The sequence below is a fragment of the Diceros bicornis genome, chromosome 2, assembly GCF_020826845.1.
Source record: "Diceros bicornis minor isolate mBicDic1 chromosome 2, mDicBic1.mat.cur, whole genome shotgun sequence".
NCBI lineage: Eukaryota > Metazoa > Chordata > Mammalia > Perissodactyla > Rhinocerotidae > Diceros > Diceros bicornis.
Window position 1 is genome coordinate 90,049,267 of NC_080741.1, and position 25,806 is coordinate 90,075,072.

Genomic DNA, 25,806 nt, shown 5'->3' on the forward strand with positions numbered 1-25,806 from the left:
AGGTGCAGTCCTCAACCCAGGAGCCTTAATTTGTATGACACGAGTGAACTCTGTTCTCCTGCCTCACATTTTCTGTTCCCTGGAAGCCAACCAGAAAGGGACGGGGCTGCCTAATTCCTGGGCTGACATTTTGTGGGGAGCCAGAGCGGGGAGCCTGCGCAGTGATGTGGAAACCCAGGTCAGCGTGGGTTGGCGTGTAAAACTTGGCATCAATCACCGGCAGCTCCTGTACCCACGACACCCTCACTGACTTCCACCCAGTAAGGGGCGACACCTCTCTGATTTCTCACTGAGTGACCATTTTTGGTCAAAACAGGTACATCTGGCAAAGGTGGCCAAAAGCCCAAGTTCCCAAGGGCACAATGACAAAGACTTGCATGAGTCCTGGTGTCCCAGGCCGTCAGAGCCAGTGTCCCTGGAGGGCACCCACATCTGACTTCATCTACCTGACCCACAGCAGCCTCTTTCCTGATGTCCAGCTCAGGGCCCTATTCTGTGCCAGGCACTGAGCAGGGGCTGAGGACACAGAGACCAAGACAGCCCAGAAGCTAGCCTTGACCTTGACCCTGACCCCAAAGTCCTCCAGGTGGGTGATGTGGGCATGGAAACAGACAACCACACTGCCCTGTGACCTGAGGGATAGAGCACAGCCGGGGAGGCCTCCTGGGGGAGGTGGCTCAAAGCTGAAGGGAGTGGGTACAAGGAGCCTCTGGAAAGGGCAGGCCCTGGTCCCCAGGGACCAGCTGCTGAGAGCAGGGGGCATACTGCCCAGACTCCCATGCCTCACTTCCACTGCTCTCTGCTTAAGGTCACCCCCAGAGGCCTTCTCTGACCAGGCTGCCTTGAACCACACCCCATCACTCTCCACCTCCTTGACCTGCTGGCTTTTCTTGTCCAGCACCCACCTCTGCAGGACGTGCCGATCCACAATGACCTGCCTCTCTCCTTAGGGCCTGACACCCGGCTGGAAGGTAAGCCCTCAGGACAGGGAGACCCAGGCAACAGTGCAGAGCCTGGCACAACCCCCAGAACAGGTGCTGAAAGAGTGAGGGAGGGAATAAAGAGCTTGCAATCTCTCTGCAGGCCACATGGGGGGCGGCACACCCACAAAGTCCCGGGCAGGACCCTGAGTGAGCAAAGCCGTAGGCGGGGCCATGCAGCCATGCTGTCTGAGGGTGGCGCTGCCCCCTTGCAGCCAGAGCTCCTCCCATTCAGGGGAGTGGGGGGCACTGCCTAGTGCTCAAAAGAAGCTAGAAATCTCGGGGTTTGTGTGAAATCTCCTGATCCTTAAATGTTGGCAACTAATTCAGGTTTTAAAGATGTGTATCTGTCGGCGGGGTGTAGTCCAAGGAGCCCAACCTGCCAACTCAGAGGGAGAGGAGAGCACAGGAGGGGTTCAGAAGCGATGCCATCGATTTGCATAGGGAAAGATCGGCCCAACCAGGTACACTGGACACTATGGTGGCCACCAACGTCCCTGCCGGGGGTGTGGGCTGCCAATGGCTTTCAGCCACATCCCTCTCTCTGAGCCGCCTTTGGCCAAGGTTACCTCCCTCCCCCAGGGGCAATCGCATCCAGTATCTGGTCCACGCAGAGGGACAAAGGGCCAGTTCCCTCACCTTGATCAGGGACATCTCTGCAGGGTCATTCCAGCTCCAGATCTCCCAGTGGTATTGGCTGGCGGAAGCCTCTGTTGGGACTGTGTCACGGCCAACATCCCCACTGCCCTCTGCTTCCCTCCCTCCGTGACCACCTGCACTGCAGTAACTGGTGACTGAGTGTCTGTCCCCTGGGCTCCTGGGGCAGAGCCAGGGTAGGGGGCGGGTGCCAGGCACACGAGAGGGTCGCAGAGCCAAAGCCTCACCCCGAGTTCCGAGGTAGCTGTCCCCAGGACAGCGCACTATGAGTTCACAGCAGGCAGTTCCGTTCCTTCCGTAAGTCACGGAGCTCCCGCTCCCGGCCCTGTGAGGTGTGAGCCCGGTCACTGCGTCCCAGGCAGGTCACCCAGGAGCCAGCATAAAAGAGCCTGCTTTGGGGCTTCATGGATTTGTAAAATATTTGCCCAGTTTCTTCGTAGGCAAATTCCATAAATCAGTGCATTTTACATCTGGGAAATTGGCAGCTTCTATGAGAGCAGCAGGCTGGCTGTGCACTCACCGCTGTGAACTCAGGTGGCAAGGACAAGAACCGTTCCTTGCAGCCGTAAAACCAGGTCTGGAGCAGTTAAAGGCAACGAGCACCCATCTCCTCAGGTGCCCTGGGTCAGCGTGCGAGCAGTCGGTGATGGCAACAATACCAGCCAACACGCACTGACCATGTCCTGAACGCCAGGGTTTCCGCTCAGCACTACGTGTGTCTGCACCCTCAACAAGCTTCTGAAGGACAACTACTATCCCCATTTCACAGATGAGGCAACTGAGGCACAGAGGGGTCAAGTAAAGTGCTCAAGGTCACACAGTTGGTCCTGGAGCCGAGGCGGTCTGGCTGCAGGGAAAAGGCCATGCCATTAAACCGCTAAGCCACAGTCCTGGAAGCACAATGCAGCCCACCTGCCCAGGTGGTCCTCACAAGGGCAGGTGGGGGGAGGCCTCCCTGAGCAACTGGGGGGCACCAGGTTCTCCTGAAACTCAGTAACCCACTGGGTCCTCCCTCTGACCCTGCAAGGGGGGGTCATTCACCCCATTTCACAGATGAGGAAACTGAGGATCCGAGAGGAGTCAAGACTAGGCCTGGGCTCACATCTGGGCCTTCTGGTCCCTAGCGCCATCTGTGGACTTCTCTGGAAGTCTCTGGCAGAGAAACGGAAGGAGTGAGCCCCCATCCCATCAGTGGGGACCAAAGAGACCCTCCCTCTAACCACACATGGTCCTGAGGAACGGGAAAGGCAAGGGTGGGGGAGGCCCCAGGTACAGGGCCCACTTTGTGGCCTCTAGATGGTCCTCTGTACAGGCCCTGATGTCACTTTGGAGCCAGTCCCCTCAGAACAGCTTCCTCACTGTCACTGCAGGAGAAAGGAAACCAGGTGGGATGGGGACAGGAGAAGGGGCCAGGAGAAGTGGATAGGGCGTCCCCTTGACAAGGAGGAAGGCTGTGGGCTGCAGAGTGCCTGCCAGGCACACCCAGAACCCAGAGATGACCCCACAGGGTTGCCAGCCCCCAAATCCCCACCCATCCGAGGAGGCAGACCTCAAGCCCCTGCAGCATCACCACATCATCAACTGGCAGATGAGCCAGGCCTGCTGGGGGAGAGGAGAGGCCACCAGGAAGGCTTCCCAGAGGCAGTGACACCTGGGCTTAGTCAGTGAACAGCAGGCAGCAGGGGAGGCAGGGGCACCTCCAAAGAGAGCATTAAAGCTGGGAGGGGCATGAGGAGCAGATAAACACAGTGGAGGGTGACAATGCCCAGTGTGGGTGTGGGCTGGAGACATGGCCCAGCTACCAGGAGTGCAGCCTGGTGCTGCCTTCCTGGAGAAAAAGCCACCCTGCTTGGGGTAGAGGCAGCCCTGTGAGCAGCAGCTCCCCGCCTGGGTGTCTACTCCAGGGAAATGCTCACAGGGTCGCTGGGGTGACACACAGGAAGAAGCCACTCACCGAGCATAACCTGCTGTGAAGGCAGGTGGGTGTCCGTGCCCGAGGGAGCGGACGGTGAAGCGTGGCGGACCCCCTGCTCCCCGCCCCCTGGAGGATTCAGGGAGCAGCAGCCAGCTGGGTGCACATCAGCGTCGTACGGACCTTGAAAATACAGAACCGAGTAACACAAGTAAGAAAGACAAGGTGTCTCAGGGCGGGTTTCCGGCAGCAGAGGCCGCGGTGAGCTGAGGGGTGCTCTCGGGGAAGCCTGTGAGGGGGGAAGGGGGGCAGGGGCTCACAGAGGTTCTGCCCTGGCCTGTCCACGGGGTCTGCAGAGTAAACTCACAGAGAGGTCCTGCCTTGAGGCAAGGCCATCAGCTTCTGTGGCCCCCCCACAGGTCACTGGTGCCCGGAGTGGGGTGTGAGCTCGGGGTCTCTCTGGGTGAGGCTCCACCAGCCAAGAGCATGTCTCCACAGAAGGCCAGCCCCGCTGCAGCCGCCGGGAGCGAGGCTCGTAAAGGGGATCTGCCCACAAGGAATCGAATCAGTATACAAGTCAGTGTGCACGCTGAGAGGGGATGCGGTGGGACAAGGACCTGGAAAAGCAGAAGAGGATGCCACGACACCACGGGGAGGGAACAGTTGGAGAGAGAGCTGGGGAGGAAACGAGCAGATAAAGCCAGGAGAGGTCTTGGCTGGACGGCGGTGATCAATGCAGCAGGCCAGCCAGAGTGATTAAGTCACCCCACCCATGGGAGGTCGGAAACAGAACGGGGAGGACGGAGGCCACAGTCACTGTGCTGTGCGCACGGTGGGGTGGGAGGATGCCTGCCCGCTGCAGCTGGGGTCACCACGTTGGAGCAGCCCCCAACCACCAAACAGCACCCCGGAGCCTGGAGCAGCGAGAGCCTCTCTGAGGCCACGTTAATAACTGGAGTGGTGGAGGGATGTTCATCGCCGTCAGCCCTGAGTGCAGGGCTGGGCGGGGACGGACGTGAGGCCACCAGCCCAGGACTGCCCTTGGCAGCCGCTCCGGCACAGAGACAAGGCCCGGCCTGGGGCAGTGCAGGGGTGGATCTGGGTCCCTCAGCTGGGCCAGCAGGGGCTCCAGCAGGCTGCACAGAACCAACAGGAAAGCAAGAGAATACCTGGCCACATGGAATCCATCAGTCACTCAGTGAGCATTTCCTGAAGGCCTACTGTGTGCCAGCTGCTGGGGCTTCAAGAGTGAGCAAACAGAGGACACTCTGCCCTCGTGAAGCCAACATCCTCTGGGGGAGAGGGGAGACAGGTATTAGGGCAAACACATCCAGAACACGCTGTCCCGGGATGTGCGGAGAAGGAAAACAGGCAGAGGAAGCAGCTGGTAGCGAGAGCTGCCGGGCATCTCAGAGACGGAGCCAGGGAAGGCCCCTCCGAGCAGGGGACCTCTGCACAGAGACTCCCAAAAGGAAGGGAGGGGGTGGGCCCCGCACCTCTCGCCGTGAGAGTGGGCACACAGAAGGGTCGTGTGGCTGCCCTGCAATCGCCCCATCTTCAACCCATTGTTTCTCTGCCTCAGTTTCCTCATCTGTAAAACAGATAATACCACCTACTTTGGTGGGTTATGTGAGGGCTGAGTCCCTGTTATCTACAAGTCTCTGGCACATCGCTGCGTGACCCAGCAATCCCACTTCTGGGTACACACCCAAAAGAACCAAAAGCGGGCATGTGAAAAGATATGGGCACACCCATGCTCACAGCTGCATTATCCACAACAGCCAAGAGGTGGAAACAACCCAAGTGTCCATCGACAGGTGAAAGCAGAGCAGAATGTGGTCATCCACACAACAGAATACGATTCAGCCTCAAACAGGAAGGAAATCCTGACACCTGCTACAACATGGGCGAATCCTGGGGACATCATGCTGAGTGAAATTAGCCAGACACAGAAAGACAAAGACTGCATGATTCCACTTACGTGAGCTCCCCAGAGAGGCCAAATTCACAAAGACAGAAAGTAGAAGGGGGGTGGCCAGGGGCTGGGGGAGGGGGATGGCCACGGGCTGGGGGAGGGGGACGAGGAGCTGGTGTTTAATGGGGACAGAGCTTCAGTTTGGGAAGACGGCAAACTTCTGTGGATGGTGGCGACGGTTACACAACAGTGTGAATGTACTTCATGCCACTGAGCTGGACACTTAAAAACGGTTAAAATGGTACATTCTATGTTATGTGTACTTAACTACAATTTAAAAAAATAAGATAAACAACCCTCCTTTGGAAAAACAAAAGCCCCTGGCACAGAGTAGGTGCTCAGCTAACGCCTGTCCCCTGCCAGCCTCCCCCTTGCCCTAAGGAGAGAGATCACCAACTGGCGCCACAGGGGTCACGGGGGTGAGCCTCGCCGAGGGGGGTGTGGGCGAGGCGGCCCTTGCACCCAGCCGCCCTCCGGGTGCAGTCCTCGTCCCTGAGCCCGCTGACCCGAGGCCAGCGTGCAACAGCCAGCAGGACCCGGGCTCTGCACAGGATCCTGAAATCAAAAGACTTGCTGGATGGAGAGAAATCACCCCAAAGCTCCCGGCCCCGGCTGCTGAGCCAGGCGGCACGGGCCTGATGGGCCAGTGGAACCCCAGCAAGCCTGGCTCCAAACTCCCCTTCTGTGAGGGGCCGCCCCGCAGACCCCAGAAGCAGAGCCTGTGGCCTCCTCTGCTCTCCAGGCCCGAGGCTCAGGCTCTGTGCCCCAACCCCCACCTCACTGCCTGTCACAATTTCTCTTTTAAAACTCAAATTGGGGGCCGGCCCCATGGCTTAGCAGTTAAGTGCATGCACTCCGCTTCGGATCCCGGGTGCACACTGACACACCACTTGTCCGGCCATGCTGAGGCCGTGTCCCACATACAGCAACTAGAAGGATGTGCAACTACAACATACAACTGTCTACTGGTGCTTTGGGGAGAAAAAGAGGAAAAAAAAAAAAGGAGGAGAATTAGCAATAGATGTTAGCTCAGGGCCGGTCTTCCTCAAAAAAAAAAAAAAAAAACTCAAATTGGTTTTTAAATCAAAGCAGAATCATCAGCAGGCCCCTCCCTTTCCTGTGGAAAGCATCTGATTTGTTATGTAAGGACCTGAGGAGATGTGGGGGCAGTGGGACACCCCGGGGTGCAGGGGAGGGGCCTGGGGGCACGCAGGGGTGGAGGGGAGGGGGCAGTGGGGCAGACAGGGGTGCAGCGGAGGGGCAGTGGGGCACATCAGGGTGCAGGGGAGGGGCAATGGGGCACACCAGGGTGCAGAGGAGGGGCAATGGGGCACACCAGGGTGGAGGGGAAGGGGGCAGTGGGGCACGTCGGGGTGCAGGGGAGGGGCAGTGGGGCACGCCAGGGTGGAGGAGAAGGGGGCAGTGAGGAACGCCAGGGGTGCAGGGGAGGAGCAGTGGGGCACACCGGGGTGCAGGGGAGGGGCAATGGGGCACGCCAGGGTGGAGGGGAAGGGGGCAGTGGGGCACGCCAGGGGTGCAGGGGAGGGGCAGTGGGGCAGGCCGGGGTGCAGAGGAGGGGCAGTGGGGCAGACCGGGGTGCAGGGAAGGGGCCAGGGGGCACGCCAGGGTGGAGGGGAAGGGGGCAGTGGGGCACGGTGGGGTGCAGGGGAGGGGCAGTGGGGTATGCCAGGGTGGAGGAGAAGGGGGCAGTGGGGAACGCCAGGGGTGCAGGGGAGGGGCAGTGGGGCACACCAGGGTGCAGGGGAGGGGCAATGGGGCACACCAAGGTGGAGGGGAAGGGGGCAGTGGGGCAGGCCGGGGTGCAGAGAAGGGGCAGTGGGGCAGACCGGGGCACAGGGAAGGGGCAAGGGGGCACGCCAGGGTGGAGGGGAAGGGGGCAGTGGGGAGCACTGGGGTGCAGGGGAGGGGCAATGGGGCACACCAGGGTGGAGGAGAAGGGGGCAGTGGGGCACGCCGGGGTGCAGGGGAGGGGCAGTGGGGAACGCCGGGGTGCAGGGGAAGGGGCAGTAGGACATGCCAGGGCAGGGACAGGACGCGAGCAAACCCACCAACGCACCCCTTGTCTGCGTCCTGACCTGGGTCTCAGTCTTGCTGTCCCCTTGATTCTTATAAGGATTCTCATTAATCTCAAAATCAACCTGCATATACCGCACCTTCAAAACACAAGGCAGAGACATTTTCTGATGGGTGCGCACACCCCCTTCTCCCCTTCCCCACCTCCCTCCATCTCCCTCCCGCCTGGCAGACTGGCACCCCTGAGCGCTGACCGGTCTCTGCTCCAGCAGCCCCGGCTGAAGGCTGGCGCTTAGGAGGCTTGGCAAGCGCTGGGTAGGTGGACGAATAAATGAATAAATCCACGACTAATCAACACATGGAAGAGAGGAAGGAAGGGAGAGGGAGAGTCACATACAAGTAGTTGCCTGCACACGTCTCTCTGCAACTCCCTCTCTGTCTCTGCCTCCCTCAGTCTCTCTCTGTCTCCATCCCACCCACTCGTCCACGTCTGTCTCTGTCCTTCTCCCAGCAGAGCAGCCAAGAGCAGCAGAGGCAGAGGACTATGAGCCCCTGGGAAGAAGGAGGAACACCGATTCCAGTCCCCAAGGGGTGACCCAGGAACACAAGGTCTGGACAGGTGTCTACCTTCCTGCCATCTAAAAGGCCCACAGCTCACATCCTGCCCCTCTTCCTAGCCCGAGCAGCGGTGGCCCAGTTGGCCTGTAGACTCCTCCTGAGGGGACCCTGCCAGCCCCCAATACTTCCTACTGGGGGGACCCTAGCCCAGGCAGTGTCCTGTCACAAGATACCCACCACCCCCTGAGGGTCAGGGTCCAGGAGGCCTTGGCTGACCCTCTGCCTCTGTATCTCACACCGTGTGAAGTAATTGGCCCTCATCCACCACGTAAGATTAAATTTAGCAACTATCCCAACACTAGGGTCCCGGGGGGACCCACCTCCACTCCCACTGATTCAAACTCTGAGGCTTCGGGCTGCCAGAGATGTGGTCAAACATCTTCAAGTCACAGCTGTAAAACCACCTCATTCTAACCCTAGGCTTGACTAAGAAGTATCAAAACCAAATACATTAACATGGACTTAAATACATGGCTTTATTCTCTCACATAAGCCTGGAGGTGGGCAGTCCAGGCTGTGTGCCACAGCTCCCCCAGGTTACCAGAGACCCAGGTTCCCTCCAGCTCACTGCACCCCTGGGGTGCAGCCTTTGTCCTCACAATCTGAAATGGTTGCCTGGGCCCCAGCCATCACAATCTTATTTCAGTCAACAGGAAAGAGGAGCAAAGAGCAAAGGACCTACCCCTTCCCTTTAAAGACACCTCCTAGAAGCTGCACACCACACTTTTGCTTACCTCTTATTAGCCAGAACAGAGTCACATAGCCATCTCTAACTATCAAGGAGGGTAAGAAATGCAGTTTTTATTCTGGTTGGCCTCATGAGCATATTAAACACATACACACACACACACACACACACACACAAAATAAGTTTTAATATTAGAAAAGGGAAAGTAGATATTGGGAGGCAACTGTCTGGGTCACAAACCCCATCCCCACGTAGCCCAGTGACCACCCCCTTTTTTACCTCCGAGACCTCTTTTCGCATTTTCCCCCCAGCCTCCAAAATAATCCCAACTGAGAACTGCGGCGGAGCGGGCACCCCTCCCGCCCGGGCTGTACTGACCGGCTATGGCCTACAGGGAGAGCACTACTCTCTTCTTACGCCCACTTTCCAGCTGAGGAAACTTGCCTGGCTGCTCAGGATGGAGTCAGTATCCAAACGCAGACTGCGTGCACCCACCACGTCAGCAGTGTTTATTAACCAAACCACACTTGGCAAACTGGGGCAGAGAGGTGACAGCATCCAGTCCCAGCCCCAGGCCCTTGACGTCCCATGCAACCCAGCAGCCTGGACACAGCTTTCCCTGGAGGACTCTCCACTGTGGGAAACGCCCGAGGACCCAGCACGGGCCTGACTACACCCACACTGGCCTTCTACAGACAAAAAGCCGAGCTCCGCCTGTGGCTGGGCTGGGCTGAGCTGAGCCCACAGGCCCCAGAGGCCCAGACCCTGGCTGGACACTTCCCATCAAACCAGAGGGCTCGGGGCAGCCACCAGCTCGTGGGGGAGGGAGAGGGTTGTTTCAATCAAATTAAAGCAAAGGAGAACCATTCAGGGAGAAAAAACTGGGCTTCAGCCGAAGCCGTCACCTTGAGAAGAAATCGAAAGCCAGTGCCCTCCTAGAGGGACACAGGTAGAACCCAGGATGTCAAGTCCCCGAAGGGCAGCGCCAAAGTGGGTGCAGAGACTGTCTGGGGCTCCCTGCCTCCCTAGCCTGCAGTCTCTCCAGCCAGCTCTCCTCCAAGGCCCCCTGCATAGAGGAGAGGCCAGGGGGCACGTGCTTCCTCACCAGCCTGAGACCGCCTCCCTGTCCCCCAACCCACTCCCCGCACACGGGGCCCATAAACGCTCACTGGATTGGACCTGAAGTTCCAGCTCAGCAGAGAGTTAAAAGACACCACCTTTTTGTGTGTGTGTGAGGAAGATTAGGCCTGAGCTAACATCCGATGCCAATCCTCCTCTTTTTTTGCGGAGGAAGATTGGCCCTGGGCTAACATCCGTGCCCATCTTCCTCTACTTTATACGGGACACCGCCACAGCATGGCTTGACAAGTGGTGCAATGGTGCGCGCCCGGGATCCGAACCTGCGAACCCTGGGCCACCACAGAGGAGCGCACACACAACCGCTACGCCACTGGGCTGGCCCCAAGACACCACCTTCTACAATAAAAACAGTCCCTGCACAGAAGGGCTGACATCCTGATGAAATACGAGCTGTTTCTCCCCTCCCTCCGGTCTCCTCCAGCAGAGGGGGACCTGACTTTTAGCCTCTGGTGAATGAAAACTTGGGAAGATGGTGATGAATCAGCTCCCCCCGCCGGACCACCCTGTGCCCTCAGGGCCGGAGTCGGCACGTTTTCTTGAAACAGGAGGGCTGTGCCCAGTAGATCCATTCCCGCTGGGCCACTGTCCTCCAGACCCGTCTGCATCCTCCCCCCGTGGCCTGATGCTTTCAGGCTCCTGGGGTACAAGAGAGAAGGGGTTTGCTGAGTCCTGTCCAAGAGGGAGGAGCCTTCACATGCCACGTCCAGATCACTGCTAGCACAACCACCCTCCCCAGAGACCACAGAAACACGGAGGAGGTCAGCTCCCATCACCGCCACTGCCCAGCCACAAAAAGAACCCAAGAGCTTGGCCAGAGGTGGACCTCAGGACCACCAGACACAGCAGAATGGAAAGAGCACTCCTTTGGGAGTCACACAGACCCAGGTCATGTCTGGCCCTACCACTTACTAGCTGTGCAACCCAAGCAAGATGCTTCACCTCTCTGAGCTTGTTTCCTCATCCGTAAAGTGGGGCCGTGCAGATAAAAAGGGATCAGCTAGCACATCGCAGGCACCCATAAATGCTTATTTCAGCCAATCTCACAGTGGGGACCCCACCCCACCCCCGTGCCAGGAAAGCAGCTGCCTCCAGAAGAAAAGCAGTCAAGTCAGCTGCAGTCAAGGCCACTGGCCATTAGACTTGCTGAGGAGTCTTCCCAACCAGAAGAGAGTTTGAGCACACATCCGCACAGTCCACGTACCTACGTGTATTTATTTATCACCTGCAGGTACGAGTGCACTCAGGTTATGCACATCACAAGAGAGCCCTCAAAAACACGCTGCTGGAAACAGACGTTCTAGCATCTCTTCCCGTACCTCAAAGGAATGTGTTGTTCACCCCTAGGGGCGTGCACACCCCACTCTGAAGACCCTGGACTTGTCTACTTAACCATCATGGATTTATGTAGAATGTCTCAGTTTATGCATAAGCAGTTTGCTGGGAGGGCATCCGAAGGTGAGCAGTATCTGGCTGCTGCCCGCCCCAGAGGGGGGACGGGCAGGCACCCCCCCGGGCAGGATACAGTCATGGGAAGTCACACGGGAGGCCCCTGGGGGGACCCAGGGCCGCAAGAATAAACCCCAAGAGAGAACTTGGCCTAACATGTATCAAAATCACGAAAAGTTCCAAGACGAGAGCCAGTCCTTAAAGGACAGGCGAGCTTTCTGGAGGCAGGAATGGAGGCGTGGGAAGGGCATCCAGGCAGAGGGGATAGTGTGGGCAAAGGCACCGAGGCGGGACAAGAGCACACGTCTGGAGGGAGTGGCAGTGCTGAACAGACAGGGCCATCTGGCCACCCCACCCAGGGCGGGTTTCTGGGCAAGAGAGTGCCTGTGGGGAAACACCTGTGTCCTAGCCAAGATGGAGTGGGCAGGGAAGGAATGAAGAGAGAGGAGAGGACGCACATTCCTGCCTGCTCCCGAGTGCGGGCACGGGCTCAGCTCACCCTGCAGCATCCCCTCCCCAGCCGCCTCCAGGACCACGTGTGGCTGCCGTCCCAGGGACTCCCCCGAGGTTCACCCAGGATAGAGAGAGTCTGTGGGAACCTCCACCCCCGCAGGATGACTGCCTTCCCCAGGCAGAGTGATGCCACTCACAAGGCCCATGATGTTGGGGAGAGAGCAGGAATGAGGACGCAGCACTCCTAATTACTGCAGTTATCAAAAACGCATTAGCGGCAAGGATTTCCTCCAGATCCCCTTTCTCCTCCCTGGATGTTGTGGCTGCTTCGCCATATGGCAGGAGTTAAAAATACAGCTCAGAGTGAGGGGGATGCAGATGGGAGTGGGCAAGCGTTCCCTGAGTAACGGGGCGGGGGCGCTGGCTGCTCCCGTGCCCACCCCATTCCCTGGGCAGGTCTCGGGACCGGGAAGCTTTCTCAGCTCCGGGGTGCCGGTCTCCCAGCGAAGTGCAGAATGAGACCGCCCTCAGACACCCAGACACCCACTGCGAGTTACTCGACACAGAGAGCTCACCACACAGGCTGCCACGTTCCACACAGAGAGAGGCAAAAACTGGGCCCCACCTGCGGGCCAGCCATGAGTGAAACTCGTGCCAGCCTCAGGTGGGAGATGTGATAGCACAGCCAGAGCAAATCCAATGTGGTGGATTAAAGATGGCTGCAAATCCTTGCTCCTCTCCCATCGAGAGTGGAGTCTAATTCTCTCCCCTTAAACCTGGCCTTGGGATCTGCTTGACCAATGGGATGTGGCAGAAGTGACCCTCTGGGACTCCCAAGGCTGAGTCACAAGAGGCCTCACATCTCCCACTGGGCCTTCCAGAACACTCTCTCTGGGATCCTGGGTCACCACATAAGAAGCCCCACTCCCCTGAGACCCCCATGCTGGAGAGGCCACATGACACTCCAGTCGGCAGTCTCAGCCGAGCCCAGCCTTCCAGACACATCCACAAGTTCCCAGATATGTATGTGCAGTCATTTTGGACCCTCCAGACCAGCCCATCCGCTATTTGAACACCATCGCATAACGTCCACTGACAACACAGGGAACAGAAGAACCAACTGCCGAAGCCCTGCCCACCCCTGACCCGCAGAATCTCAAGCTATAATCAAAGGCTGCTTGTCTTAAGCCCCTAAATTTTAGAGCAATTTGTTACAGAGCCACAAATAAACCAGAGCATTTAGAGTGACTGATAGATTGAGTTATTCATTCATTCATTTCTTCAACACATATTCATTAAAACCTGCCCTGAGGCAGGGCCCTTATAGGAACAGCAGAGAAAAATAATTCTTTCTCCTTGTCCCCAGGGAGCTCCTGGGCTGGTTCCTCAGTGCCCACCCAGCTTGTCTGGGTCCATACCCTTGCACCCATCTCCCTGTTTGGCAGCTCTCTCTCCTGGGGCCTGCTACTTCTGGGCTCCACTGCCAAGAGGCTCCCGCCCAGTTCCTGCCCCTGCCTTTATTCTCTCCGGGGGAAGAGAGGATATGTGGGATGTTCTGCCTCTCAAACAGGTTTTATTATGCTCTAAAAAGTCCCCTTTATCCTAATACAACAAGGAATGAAAATGTTGCACTAGAAAATATCTATTTAAAACAAAAGAAGGTAGTAAGAGAGAGAAAGAGGGAAAAATAAGACATAAGACATACAGAAAATAAATAAAATTGCATGTGTAAATCCTACTTTATCAACAACTATATTAAATATAAGTAGATTAAACACGCAAAAGGCAAAGGCTGGCAGAATGGATTTTAAAAACATGTAATCCAACTATATGCCGTCCACAAGACTCACTTTAGAATCCAAGATGCAAATAGGATAAAAATAAAGGATAAAAAGGGTATATCATGCAGATAGTAACCAAAAGAGAGCTGGAGTGGCTATACTAACATCAGACAAAATAGATTGTAAGACAAAAATTGTTACTAGAGACAAAGAAGGACATTTTATAATGTAAAAGCGTCAATCCATCAAGAAGAAATAATAATTATAAACATATATGCACCAAACAACAGAACTCCAAAATATATAAAGCAAAAACTGACAGAAATCAAGGGAGAAACAAACAATTCGACAATAATAGTTGGAGACATCAATACACTACTTTCAAAAATGGACAGAGTAACTAGGCAGGAGATCACCAAGGAAACAGTTGTCCAGGTCCAACACCATAAACCAACTCAACCTACAGCATACACAGAACACTCCCCCAACAATGGCAGAATACACAGTCTTCTCAAGCACACATGGAACATTCTCCAGGACAGACTGTATCTCAGACTTTAAAATGAGTCTCATTCAAATGAGACTCATTGAATGAGTACATTCAAAAGGACTGTAATCATATAAAGTACGTTCTCTGAACACAATGGACTGGAATTTAAAGGGTCCCCTAAAAATGTCTAGACCACACTCTCATGGGGATGTGCTTGGCTTATCCTTGCTTAAACCAAGACTTTCTCCACCACCCTTGCCTCTCTCCGTCTCAGTTTCCCCATCTGTATAACGTGAATAGTAATGCTATCTACCTCCCAGAGTTGTAACAAGTGTTTACAATAAACAAGTCAATTGTCATAGTTATTATTACTCATTACTGACGGAGGGTGGTAATAATAATCCCTTACCCTCCATCTCTGGGTGAGGAGACATTCATTCATACAACAGATTAAGACTTCCAAATGCCTTTGCTCATTATTTAACTTGGTCCTCACTGCGGTCCTGCAGGATCACCTGTTAAATGGGAAAAAGGTGGTGGTGGTGAGGCCCCAGTACAGTGGCATCTGTTGAGCTTGGCTCACGACGGGTACCAAGGAGGGTGCAGGGCAGCCTGTCGCTGGGAGTCAAACGGTGGTCAGAGTCACCCTGGACACCCTTTTAGATGGAGGAGATTTACACACCTTGAAGTTTGAGAACTGCTGTGCTGGGTGATAGTAAAGCCTCAAAGAAATCTAGATAGACATGTGAGCATGTAACGGGCTGGGGGAGGGGGGCAGAACATTCTAAATGCCTCTGCTTTTTTAGTGGGCAGGCCTCCACAATGTTTGATAACATTAAGTCTCCACGACTTGAATACATATGAAGAGGCTGTAACTGAGGGTGAAAGGGATTGTGATGGCACATCTTACAAAGGGCTGGACTCAAAATCAGCGCCACAAGATGTGCAGAAGGTAGACAGATAGCAGAGAGATAAATGCCAGAACCCAAGTTGGCTGATCCTAAATCCCATGACATTTCTCTTACATCAGACTTCTCAACCTAGAAAGAGGGAACAACAGTGACGGAAGTCAGCAAGAATGAGAGGTACTCTGCACTGACATATATGAAGGATTTAATCCTCACAACCCCTCTACAAGGGAGGTGATGTCTTATAACCCCATTTTATAGGTGAAGAAACTGAGGCACAGAAAGGCTAAGTAACTGGCCAGAGGAGACACAGCCAGGACATGTGGAGGGAGTGGCATGGCCCCAGAGTGCGTGTCCTGACCATTGCTCTGTCCACATACAACACGTTTACCTCGACCAGGAGCCATCTAAAAGCCCCAGCCACCCTGGGGGAGGTGAGTGTTCCTGCTTGGGGTGCTCCTCCAGAGGGGTGAGTGAGTCGGGGGAGCTGGAGGCAGGGTCCACTCACTCACCAGTCCAGGAAACACGGCAGGCCACCAAGACCGACACGGCACTCTGCCATCTGGAGCCCTTCCTTCTGGTTAAGCAATGATCTCTCCCTCCCATTTGGACAGGCAGTTGTTGCGGGGAGACAGGCTGGGACCACATTCCTTTTATCCAAAACCCATGTGATCCTGCTCGCCTCAACCAGCACCCCGGGGCCAAGCTCCCGGCGCCCCAGTCCTACAGCATCTCCTGCAGCCTCCTACTCACTGGCCCCCGCCTCCCCCGGGAGCCAGGTGTCCTGTCCACACCTAAGAGCAATCACGGCCTCTGCACAGGGACTCCTCCAGGGCCTCCTGTCTCCCCAAGTCCCTCCGGCCCTCCACGGCCCTGCTCAGCCTGCCCCCCACTTACAGCCCCCTCCCCCCACCTCCCTTGCTGTCCCCTCGCTCACTCCGCTCCTGACACGCCCGTCTCCTCGCTGGGCCTCGACCACGCCAGGCACACTCCCCACTCAGGACACCCTAACAGGGAGACCCAGTCGTCACTGGCCCCACCAGAGATGACGGAGCTGGGGCTCACAGCAGCTCCTTTCACGTGCTGAGGGGGAGGAAGAAGAGCTGGGTCTCCAGGCCAGGACCCTACCACGAGTCTTACCCCTGGGTTGACCACACGGGCCACCTGCCCATTGGCGTTCAAGTTCAGGCTGTCCTGGGACCCCGGCAGCCCATCCCCAAATCTCGTCTACACATGCACATGCCCCCAGAAGGGCCCCTAGAGGCTGCCCTCATACCAGTGGACACGAGCACCGAGGCCGTCCGGGACAACAGTGGGGTTTCACCCAGCACCTCATCCCAGCCCTGCCCCGTCAGACGCTTCACATGCAGCTTGCAAACGACTTGCCATGAGAGGCCCCACCAGACCTGTTCCCCGTGGTTCTGGTGAGGAGGGCCAGCCCGGGGCTTTGACTCTCTGCCAGACCTGACACTCTTCGTGCACGGGCATCCGCAGAGCAAGCGGGCCCTTCAACCAACACGGGAGTGCGAGCAGAGCCAGAAGAGGGGTGCGAATGCCTCTCCTCTCGTATGGCCACATGCCCCAGTGTGCCCTGATGAACGAATGCATATGGAAAGGCCCAGGCTGCTCCACCACAGCTTCTAGCATGCCAGCAGACGCTCACACGCTTGGAGTGGGAAGTGCGGCCAACACAGAGCAAACGGTGGCACTGGCTGGCCGTTCAGAGACGTCAGAGAGTCCCTCCCCACACAGGCCACCTACTGCCACAGCCACCTGCTGGCGGGGGCCGACACCATCATGCTGAAAAGGGACTCGGGCTCCCGGCGGTCAAATACTCCAAGGTGACCACGGCGAGTGAAAGGCCAAATCCGACACGCAAAGGGAGAAGCCACAGTGGTCCCCAGGCGGGTGACAGCGCTGGAGTTAATTCTGGTTCCCGAACCCAAAAGTCTAGGTGAGCTGCCCACATCTGGAAACCCCTCCAAATGTTTCACAGGCATTTACACAGACAGTTCTACAGCTGCACAGTGTGGCGATGAACTGCACGGGCTCCAGAGGCCGAAACACGTGGGTGCAGGTCCCACCTCTACTGCTGGGTGACCATGGGCAAACTGCTTAACCTCTCTGAGCCTCAGTTTTCATATCTGCAAAACGGGGTGCTAACAGCTCACACCTGTCACAAGGTCAGAGCATCAACAGAGACACTGAGGAGAATGTGCCCAGCACCAGGCACTGGAATGGGCTCAGTTACTATGGTTTGATTATAATCAAAGCATTCTGAGGTTAGGTGCAAAACAACAGGCTTTCCGTCCCCTTCATTTGTGAATCTTGCCTCCTCCAAGAAGGAAAGCCAAGCATTGCAACAATCAGGGTACAGACACAGCACAGCCTCAGAGGGGAGCCAGGCTTGTTCACCGCCCCAACCCCAGGCTGAAATCTGAGTTCTAAGCAAGAGCCCTGGGCTGGTCCGTGTCTGTCTGGCCCAACTGTCCCCACTCACAGGCCTGGCATGACCACTGACAGCGCCTCCCACCACCAAACACACCGAGTACCTTCTCGCCCCCACACTCTCACATGTGCTGTTTCACCCACCTTGATACCATCCTCCTCCTCCTTCCCGCCCTTCAAGCCCTGGCTCAAATGTCACCTCCTCCAGGAAGCTTCTGTTGATGCCCGAGGGTGGCCATCTGCTTCCTGCTCCAGGGCCGCACACCACTTGGCCCCACTTCCTCTCCCAGCCCAATACCTCTGCCACCTTCCGTCTGTGTCCCCGTTCACTCGTTTCCAAGTGGAGGCAGTGGAGGGCCGTGCTGATCAAGGACAAGAATCAGGCGGGAGTCACAGGACAGTAAATAAGAGGATGTGGTAGTAGCAGGTATGCACGCTCAGCCTGGCTTCTGGGACACAGTCGGTGCTCCATAAACGCTAGCTCCCCATCGACGGGCTTGCCAACACCCTCAAGGATGGACAGGCATGTAACAAAGCTAATATGGCAAAACCTTCATTGTAGAACCTGGGCGGTGTTCTGCCTTGTTCAGTGCTTTCAACTTTTCCGTATGTTTGACAATTTTCATAATAAAACGTTGGGGAAAACCAATCCTCAACAGCATTCTCAATACCCTAGCCTTCCTCCTCCTGGAGCTACCACTTACTGCGTCCTACAATGCCCGGCCCCGTACGCAATTCCAGCGTCTGACCTTCCTGAACAGAAGCAGCCCTCCCCATTTTACACGAGGGGGAGGCTGGCCTCAAGGAGGTCAGGTCACCCTCCCCCGCCCCAGCTCCCGCCGAATGCCTGGCTCGTCTGCGTGTTTTTCCCACTGCTCTGGGGCAGCTGTATGGGTGACACTCACCCTGACAAGCTCAGAACAGTGCCCTTCCCAAGTTAGGCGAAGGGTTGCTCTTTCTGACAAAAAGCGAAAGCAAGGAACGAAAGACGAGATCAGCTGTCAAAATGACGTCAGAGACAAAACAGCTGACAAACAGCCACCCGGCTGACCACAAATCCTGAGGCCCCAAACTCCCAACACGGGGACCCTCCACCGTGTCCACACACTCTCCCTCCCTGACCGCATGGCCCAGCCGCCAGACTCCCGCAGGATCAGAAGGCCTGACCCCACACAGGGGAGGCGAAAAGGCACGTCGGAAACAAGAGTGGGTCTCGACTTGATTTCACACACAGTGCTGCTCCGTTTTTCTCAACCGAGATAGATGAAGAAGCATTTCACATTTATTTTCCAGGTTGTAAAATAATAATTTGCTTAGCTTGTCAGACAGCTGGGAGGGAGCTTCGGAGAAACACTCTCCTCATCTTTCTGGGATTCTACCGTCTACCGGAAAAATCAGCATCGCTCACCCCGCTCCCTCGGAGTTGAATACATTTTGTCCAAGAGGACAAGTCTCCGAGAGCACGTAGCAGCTCGTTCCTGGCTGAGGGACATCCTCCTCAGCTTTGGATACTCGGCTTTATCTCGGCTGGGAGAATAAGAACACTACTTCATGAAAGCATCAACAGAGTATCTCCCTCTGCCATGCTCACAGACAGAAAAGCCCTCTCAGCCTCCCTCAGCCAGTACAGCCCCCACTCTTTGCTAAGAGGGGGTAAAAGAGATGGAAACATGAGGACTCAGCTCTTCAGACTCGGGACCACAGGTTTGGTACTTCCCAGCTACTCTTGAAGGGTAACATGCCTTCAGAAGCTCCTTGCCAGGACCCTCCCAAGTATAGCTTCTTGTGTCACCCATTCTCCCCAGCACCCCCCCACCACACCCCCCCGTCACTGGCCATCCTTGAGCTTCCCTCTGAACCCGTGCACCACAGTCATGGTTAATGTCACCACAGACCTGGGAAGAGTGCTTGTTGGTAAGTCAACAGAGACTGAATGCCACTGGAAACCTCCCCCAGAGTGAGTCACCAACTCAGAGCTTCAGAAAAATGTCCTCTCTGAGTGATGTGACAGCTCCTGAGGGCCGGAGGGGATGAGAAAGCGAGGGAGGCCACTCCACGGGGGCCTCTCTCCCATCTCTCCAGGCAGATGTTTACTTCTGCTGGGAAATTTGGGAGGATCAAAGGCTAGAGGGAATCATCTCATTCAAGCCTTGCCCCCTCCACACTGCCCCCTCAGGGGGCACCAAGGGCCCAGCCTCAGTGACAAGATCCCACGTGGCAGGACAAAAGCCACACATGCTGGGCTTCTCCAGCCCTAGAGGGTCCCGGGAGGTCATCTGATCATCCTGCAGCAAGAAGGGCAAGTGGTGGGTGTGTGAGAGCGGGGAGCCTGGAGCCAGACCCCCGCAGTCCCGGTCCTGGCTCCACCACTAGCCACGCAGGGGAGCTGCAGCAAGTCGTGTGACCTCTCTGAGCTTTAGTATCCACACCTGTAAAGAGGGGGCAGCAATGTTCCCGCCCCGTGGGATTGACGTGACCGGGAAAGGAGCTGACAACTGCAAAGACCTGGAGCAATGCTGGGCACACAGGAGGCCCTCTGGACGGAGCCAGAACGCACTCACCCCTGCCTCTCCAGACTTGGTTCTGTCTGTTCCTCAAAACCAGCTGCACCTGCTCAAGTTCAAGCTGATTTTCTAAAGGAAAACACAGTGGTTTTAATCAATGACCCTGCTTTCATCCCCTCAACAAGTACCTACCAAGCATCTATTGTGTGCCTGAACCACCAGTGGAGGGGGCGGTTCTAGAAACATCATTAGAATGTGGCCAACGAAACACTGGACACGAATCTGATGTCAGAAAAAAGGAAATGAAATAACCCAACGTAACCTAAGGCATCCCGTTTCTTTCTTGTTATCATCCCGTTTTCCCCAAAGGTGAGAAACTCCTGATGATATCTTTCAGCAGTGGGTGAGGGACGAAAGACCACTTTCTGAAAAAGGGTTTAAAGGTTTCTGGGCCTGCAAGTTTCCATGTGCCCAGTAACTCCCCCCAAAGACTGCTGAGGCGGTTCCAAGATCACCGTCGTCCCAGGCAAGCCTGCTCAGCTGCGTCTGTCTAACCCCAGCAGGACACGGCACCTTCCGGATACGCAGGGGTGGCCTGTCCACGCGGCAACAGCAGGGGGCAGTGACTCGTGACTCAAGGCGGAGCAGCCGGAGGCTGCTTAGGAGGTCAGCCGGGCCTGGCTTAGCCTTACACTCCAGCCAAACCCTTGCCTAGGGCCCTATCTGCAGGCAGGGGGACGTGGGAGAAGGCACTGGCAGTGCCCAATGGTGGGCACACCAGCACTGGGGGTAAGTGGAGCTGAGTCCCTCAGCAGGAAGTAATCCTGAGGCTGTGGCCTTGCACTGCCTGTCACCTCGGGAACCTCACGCACGGATGTTCCTGTCTCAATCACAGATGGCCGACCCCAACACCACCCCCACCTCTGGGCAGCCATTCCCCACTCCGTGCCCCCTACACTGGGCGTCTGGAGGTCTCACCCAGGTCGTCAGGAAGTTCACTCACCTCCTGCCTGTGCTCAGCTGGCCCAAAAGAAATGAGAAACCGATTGACAAGGGAAGAATCTGAAATGCATTAAGCACCTACTGCGTACCAGTCTCCTCCACGCCCATTATCTTCAATTAATCCTCAGAAAAAGTACGGGCAGCAGCTATGATCATCCCCATGTTGTGTGCATTAAAGAAACCTGAGGCTAACAGGTGGCGCGACTTGTCCCACGGTCGCTGGCTGGTAAGGACAGAGCTGGCTGTCAGATCCAAGCTTGTCTGCCCGTGTCCCTTTCTCTAAGCAGTGCTGCTTATTCTCTTTCTCTCCGCTCTTCCTTTGTCTCCAAACACATCACTAATGGCTCTGCATACAGTAGGCACTTAATAAAAGTTGGCTGCTCTCAAAGGGGTTGGTTATCCCATGCTCCTTAGGCATAAATCAGCTCGCTCCACAGATGGGCAGTGGGCATCTCAAATCCAGGTACGGAAAAGCAGCCCTCAGCTCTTTCCCCCCACTCTCGAGTGAGCCAGAACCCAAGCATGTGAGAAGGGGAGTAGGATGCCCCCGGCCCCAGCGTGTCTCCTGTGAAGGGAGGGAGGCTCCAGCATCCTCCCTCCCAAAAGGCTGGGAAACGAAGCGGATGCAGGAAAATGGGCCCGCGTGCTCCGTTTTGAGAGAGCCCACAGTTCTGTCAGTGTGCTGGTGCCTCACAGCCTCACTCTTCAGGGTGTGGCCCAGGGGCCAGCAGCATCGGCATCTCCCAGGAGCTTGTTAGAAATGCAGGCTCCCCAGCCCACCCTAGACCTACTGATCAAAACCTGAGTTCTAGCATGATCCCCAGGCACCTGATGCTCATCCAGGTTTGAGAAGCTCCCCTGACCTAGAACTTGGGTCGGGCACTGTGTTGCCATAGTTTCTCTTAAAAGGGATGCTATCGTAGGCTCTGGCTGTGTTTCAACTAAGGGAAGACAGGCTGCCACAGAGCCAGGGACTTGTGAGACAAGCCCGCATCCGTATCCCCAGCTCCCCACCTCCAAGGCCACAGCCCAGAGGACACTGTGGGGATTCCCCACACAGGCAGGACTTGCTGCCTTGCAGAATCTTCCTGTTCCACACTTCGTCACCAGAGGTGACTTTGAAGGGAAAAAAGGAGTTCACCCCCCAGGGCGGTGCTGTGAGGCATTTGCTGACAGCGTGTGTCACTGTTTCCTAAGAAAGCAGCGTGTCCCTGCCCTGGTGTGTCGCCTCCCTTAGCTGCTGAGGACTTCACCTGGGCAGACCCTGGCTTTCGCTTCAGTCCTTGCCTGGGGGACAGGAGCTCAGGCCCCTGCAAGCAGCACCAGTGACTCACAAGGCTGTGGGAGGGATGAGTGATGAGGGGTCTCAGAGACACCAGAGAGCCAGGGGCCGGCACATGGAGGCCATGGGGTATCTGTGGTCTCTCTGGGACACCACACCTCACTCCTTCCTCCCCCCTCCCCCATAAACTGATATCAGGAGTTTGCCTGGAGGCTCACCAGGCCCTGACCCCACCCTCAGACTCTCCTCCTCCAGAGCCTACTAGAGCCCAGGAGCACTGCTCAGAACTGGCTCAGGAGGCAGGGTGGCACGCAGGGGCCCTCTGTCCCATGGCCACAGCCTGGCACAGCCCTACCTGGGATGGGGGAGATACGGAGTCTCAGGTGACTGTACCTGGACTTCTGGGAATCAGGAGCCCCTCCCCCTCGGAAGATCCTGGAGTCAGGGTTAAGTCCTCCCGCATCCTTTCTGCCCACCCTCAGTCTCCCAGGAAACCTTTCCTGAAGCCACAGACCTGCCACTCCCGCCCCACCCCCAGGCATACAGCGCTCTTGTCCTCCGCCCCAGTCCAGACCATGGAGTGTGGACCAGACAGTCCCAAAGACAGAGGGCCAGATGGGGCAGACAGGTCGCAGAGCACGCAGGAACCCCACCCCAGCGTCACCAGATGACCCCGGGCCCCCTGCCTCGCCCCAGATGGGCGCCCGGACTTCTGCGGAGAGGGGCCGTGCACGCCACTTCGGCACCCATAGGAGGTGAACGGGCAGCCGCCCCGCGGGCTGCGAGCTCGCCGGGGGCCAGCGCGGCCGGGGAGTCCCGCCCCATCCCTCCCCCCCATACCACCCCTGTTTAATCCTTGGTCCGAAATAGCCCAGGGTAATCCCGGGTGAAGCGGGCGGAGCATTAACCCCGAGCCGCGAAGGAAGAGACGGAGGCGTCCAGAAGGAGGAGGGCTCTGCGCGTCCCAGGCTGGAGGCATCACAGAGTCCCTTCCGGAGGGACTGCGACCCGCAAGTGACCCAGGCCCACTCGAGGGCAGAATCTGCGCCTGCTGCGCCCTCTCCCCTCCGGGTCTCCGGGTCAGGAGTTCTGGCCCCGCCACCCAGAGCCCTAGGTCTGCACCCCGGACGGCCCCCCGTGGCGAGGCCAAGCCCGCATCCGAGCTCCCGGGGTCGCCGAACCCCGAGTCCGGAGCCGTCCGCTAGCGGAGAGCCAGGCTGGTGGGAGCGCCCGGCAGCGCCCTGGATCCCCTTTCCTGGGGAGCACAGTCCCCGCCCGAGATCGAGACCCAGATCCGGGCCGCGAACCCGCCAGGGGCGCCCGGAACGCCCGCGGCTCTCCTGGGGGGCAGGGCTGTCCCCCCGCCGGGCCCCCTCCCCGCCGGGCCCCGAGCGGAGCGGGGCCCTCCAAGAAGTTCGCGCGCCCCCGACACGCCGGCCGCCCCCGGTCCCGGCTTACTTGTCGCGGCGGACGCCGAGCTCCGGGATGGCGCCGAGCGGCTGCGGGCCGGGGCCGGGCCTGGGGTCGGGGGGGCGGGTGCACGCGGCCAGGTGTCGCCGGTGCCGCTCCAGCAGGCCGGCGTTCTCGCGGCTCAGCCGCGCCACTTGGCGCTCCAGCTCCTCGATGCGCCGCCGCCGGCGCGCCAGCAGCTCCTGCTGCGCCGCGACGATCCGGGTCAGCTCCTGCAGGTACTCGGCCGCCCTGCCAGGGGGCTCGGCGGCGCTGGCCATGCTCCCCGCCCGGCGGCCGGCCGCGCCTCAGGCGAGCGGGCGGCGGGGCGGCGGGGCGGCCATGGCTGCGCCGCGGGGACGGCGGCTCGCGCGGCGCGGGGCTCGGCCGGGGGGCGCGGCGGCGCGGGGCTGGCGCGGCCCCGCCTCGGCTCCCGCCTCCGCCGGGCCCGCCCCCGGCGCTTCCCGCCTCCCGCTCCCGCGCCGCCGCGCTCCGCCACCCGCTGCCCCGCGGACGCGCCGGGTCGGGCGGGCAGGGCGCGGAGCTGCGGCCGCCGCGGGCAGGCGAGGAGTTTGCAAAGTGCCAGCTGCGACGCGAGGGGGAGCGGGAGGCGAGCGGCCCGCGCGGGAGGAGGCGGGAGGGCGGGAGGGAGGGAGAGAAGGCGGGAGGGCGCCCCCTGCCGCCCTGCGCCGTGCGCCCAGCTCGTCAGAGTGAGACTGTCGCCTCATCACCCCCACCCCAGCCACTCTGATGTATAAATTTAGTAAAAAAGAAATTGGACAAGATATAGCTTCATCATGCTATCAGCCGACGATTTGGAGTGTGAATAGAAAAGTAACTAATGGGGCTGGCCCGGTAGTTTAGGGGTTAGGTGCTCGCGCTCCGCTACTGGCGCCCGGGTTAGGACCCCAGGCGCACACCACGCACCTCTTCTCTGGCCATGCTGAGGCCGCGTCCCACATACAGCAACTAGAAGGATGTGCAACTATGACATACAACTATCTACTGGGGCTTTGGCGGGGGGGGGGGGGGGGGGGGGGGGGGGGATTGGCAATAGATGTCAGCTCAGAGCGGCTCTTCCTCAGCAAAAAGAAGAGGGTTAGCATGGATGTTAGCTTGTTAGCTCAGGGCTGATCTTCCTCACAAAAAAAAAAAGAAAAAGAAAAGTAACTAATGAACTCATAGGAACTTTCACATTTTTAACTGATCTAAGTCTACTAAAACACAGGGTTTGTTTTGTAGTCGCACACACAAGGCAAGCTTTCTAGCCTGGTCCCTCCAAGTTCCAAGCAGATGGTGGCCCTGAAGCCTCCACAGGGTCAGTGTGGACCAGCTGCAAAGGCCTAGGCATGAATCTTCCACGCACACCCAGGGTTCTGGGAGCTGGTGGGCCTGTAGGACAAAGACCCACCTGGACACTAGTGTGGAGACCTACAGCATTTTATTTTGCCTCTGAGCTTCAGTTTCCTCAGCAATAATGTTTTCTATTTCTTGACTTTTAAAAAATCTTGATAATTTTCATACTCTAAATTTCTTAGGGGCCAAACATTATTTTTCTATTTTCTCGACTTTAAGAGTTAGATTATTTCCATTGTTTCTTGTTTTCTAGCAAATGCATTTAAGGCTATAAATTGACCTCTAGGTAAAGCTTTAGCTGTAGCTCATAGGTTTCTAAAACTTCGTAATGTACATTTTGATGGTATCGCTTTCCTTTGTTGAGGCTGGCATTACACTGGCTTCACTGCCACTTGGTATCTCATACCCACGTTTGTTGATCTCTCTCCACCTCCAGGAGAGGATGAGCCCTTCATGGTGAGACCCCAGACTCTCCAGGGCCCTTAGCCCTCCTTGGGTGTCCTCTGGGCAGGGCCTATGGAGAGGGAGGGAATGGCAGCGGGGCCATTCATCAAGGTCCTCAAGTTTACCAGGGATTCTTCCTTCAGGATGAGGTTATACAGACACCAAGCCGAATGAAAATTCTTTTTTTGTGTGTGTGTGTGAGGAAGATCAGCCCTGTGCTAACATCTGCTGATCCTCCT

The 25,806-nt window shown here is 57.2% G+C and overlaps 1 protein-coding gene across 1 annotated transcript in view; it reads right to left on the bottom strand.

Moving 5' to 3' along the window:
• Positions 1-24,072, bottom strand: part of IQSEC1 (IQ motif and Sec7 domain ArfGEF 1) — a 368,793-nt gene extending 344,721 nt beyond the window's left edge. Inside the window, 1 exon segment of the mRNA XM_058566349.1 lies at positions 23,777-24,072. Coding sequence (XP_058422332.1) covers positions 23,777-24,048 — 272 coding nt within the window. The 5' untranslated portion in view covers positions 24,049-24,072.
• Positions 24,073-25,806: the final 1,734 nt, after the last annotated feature.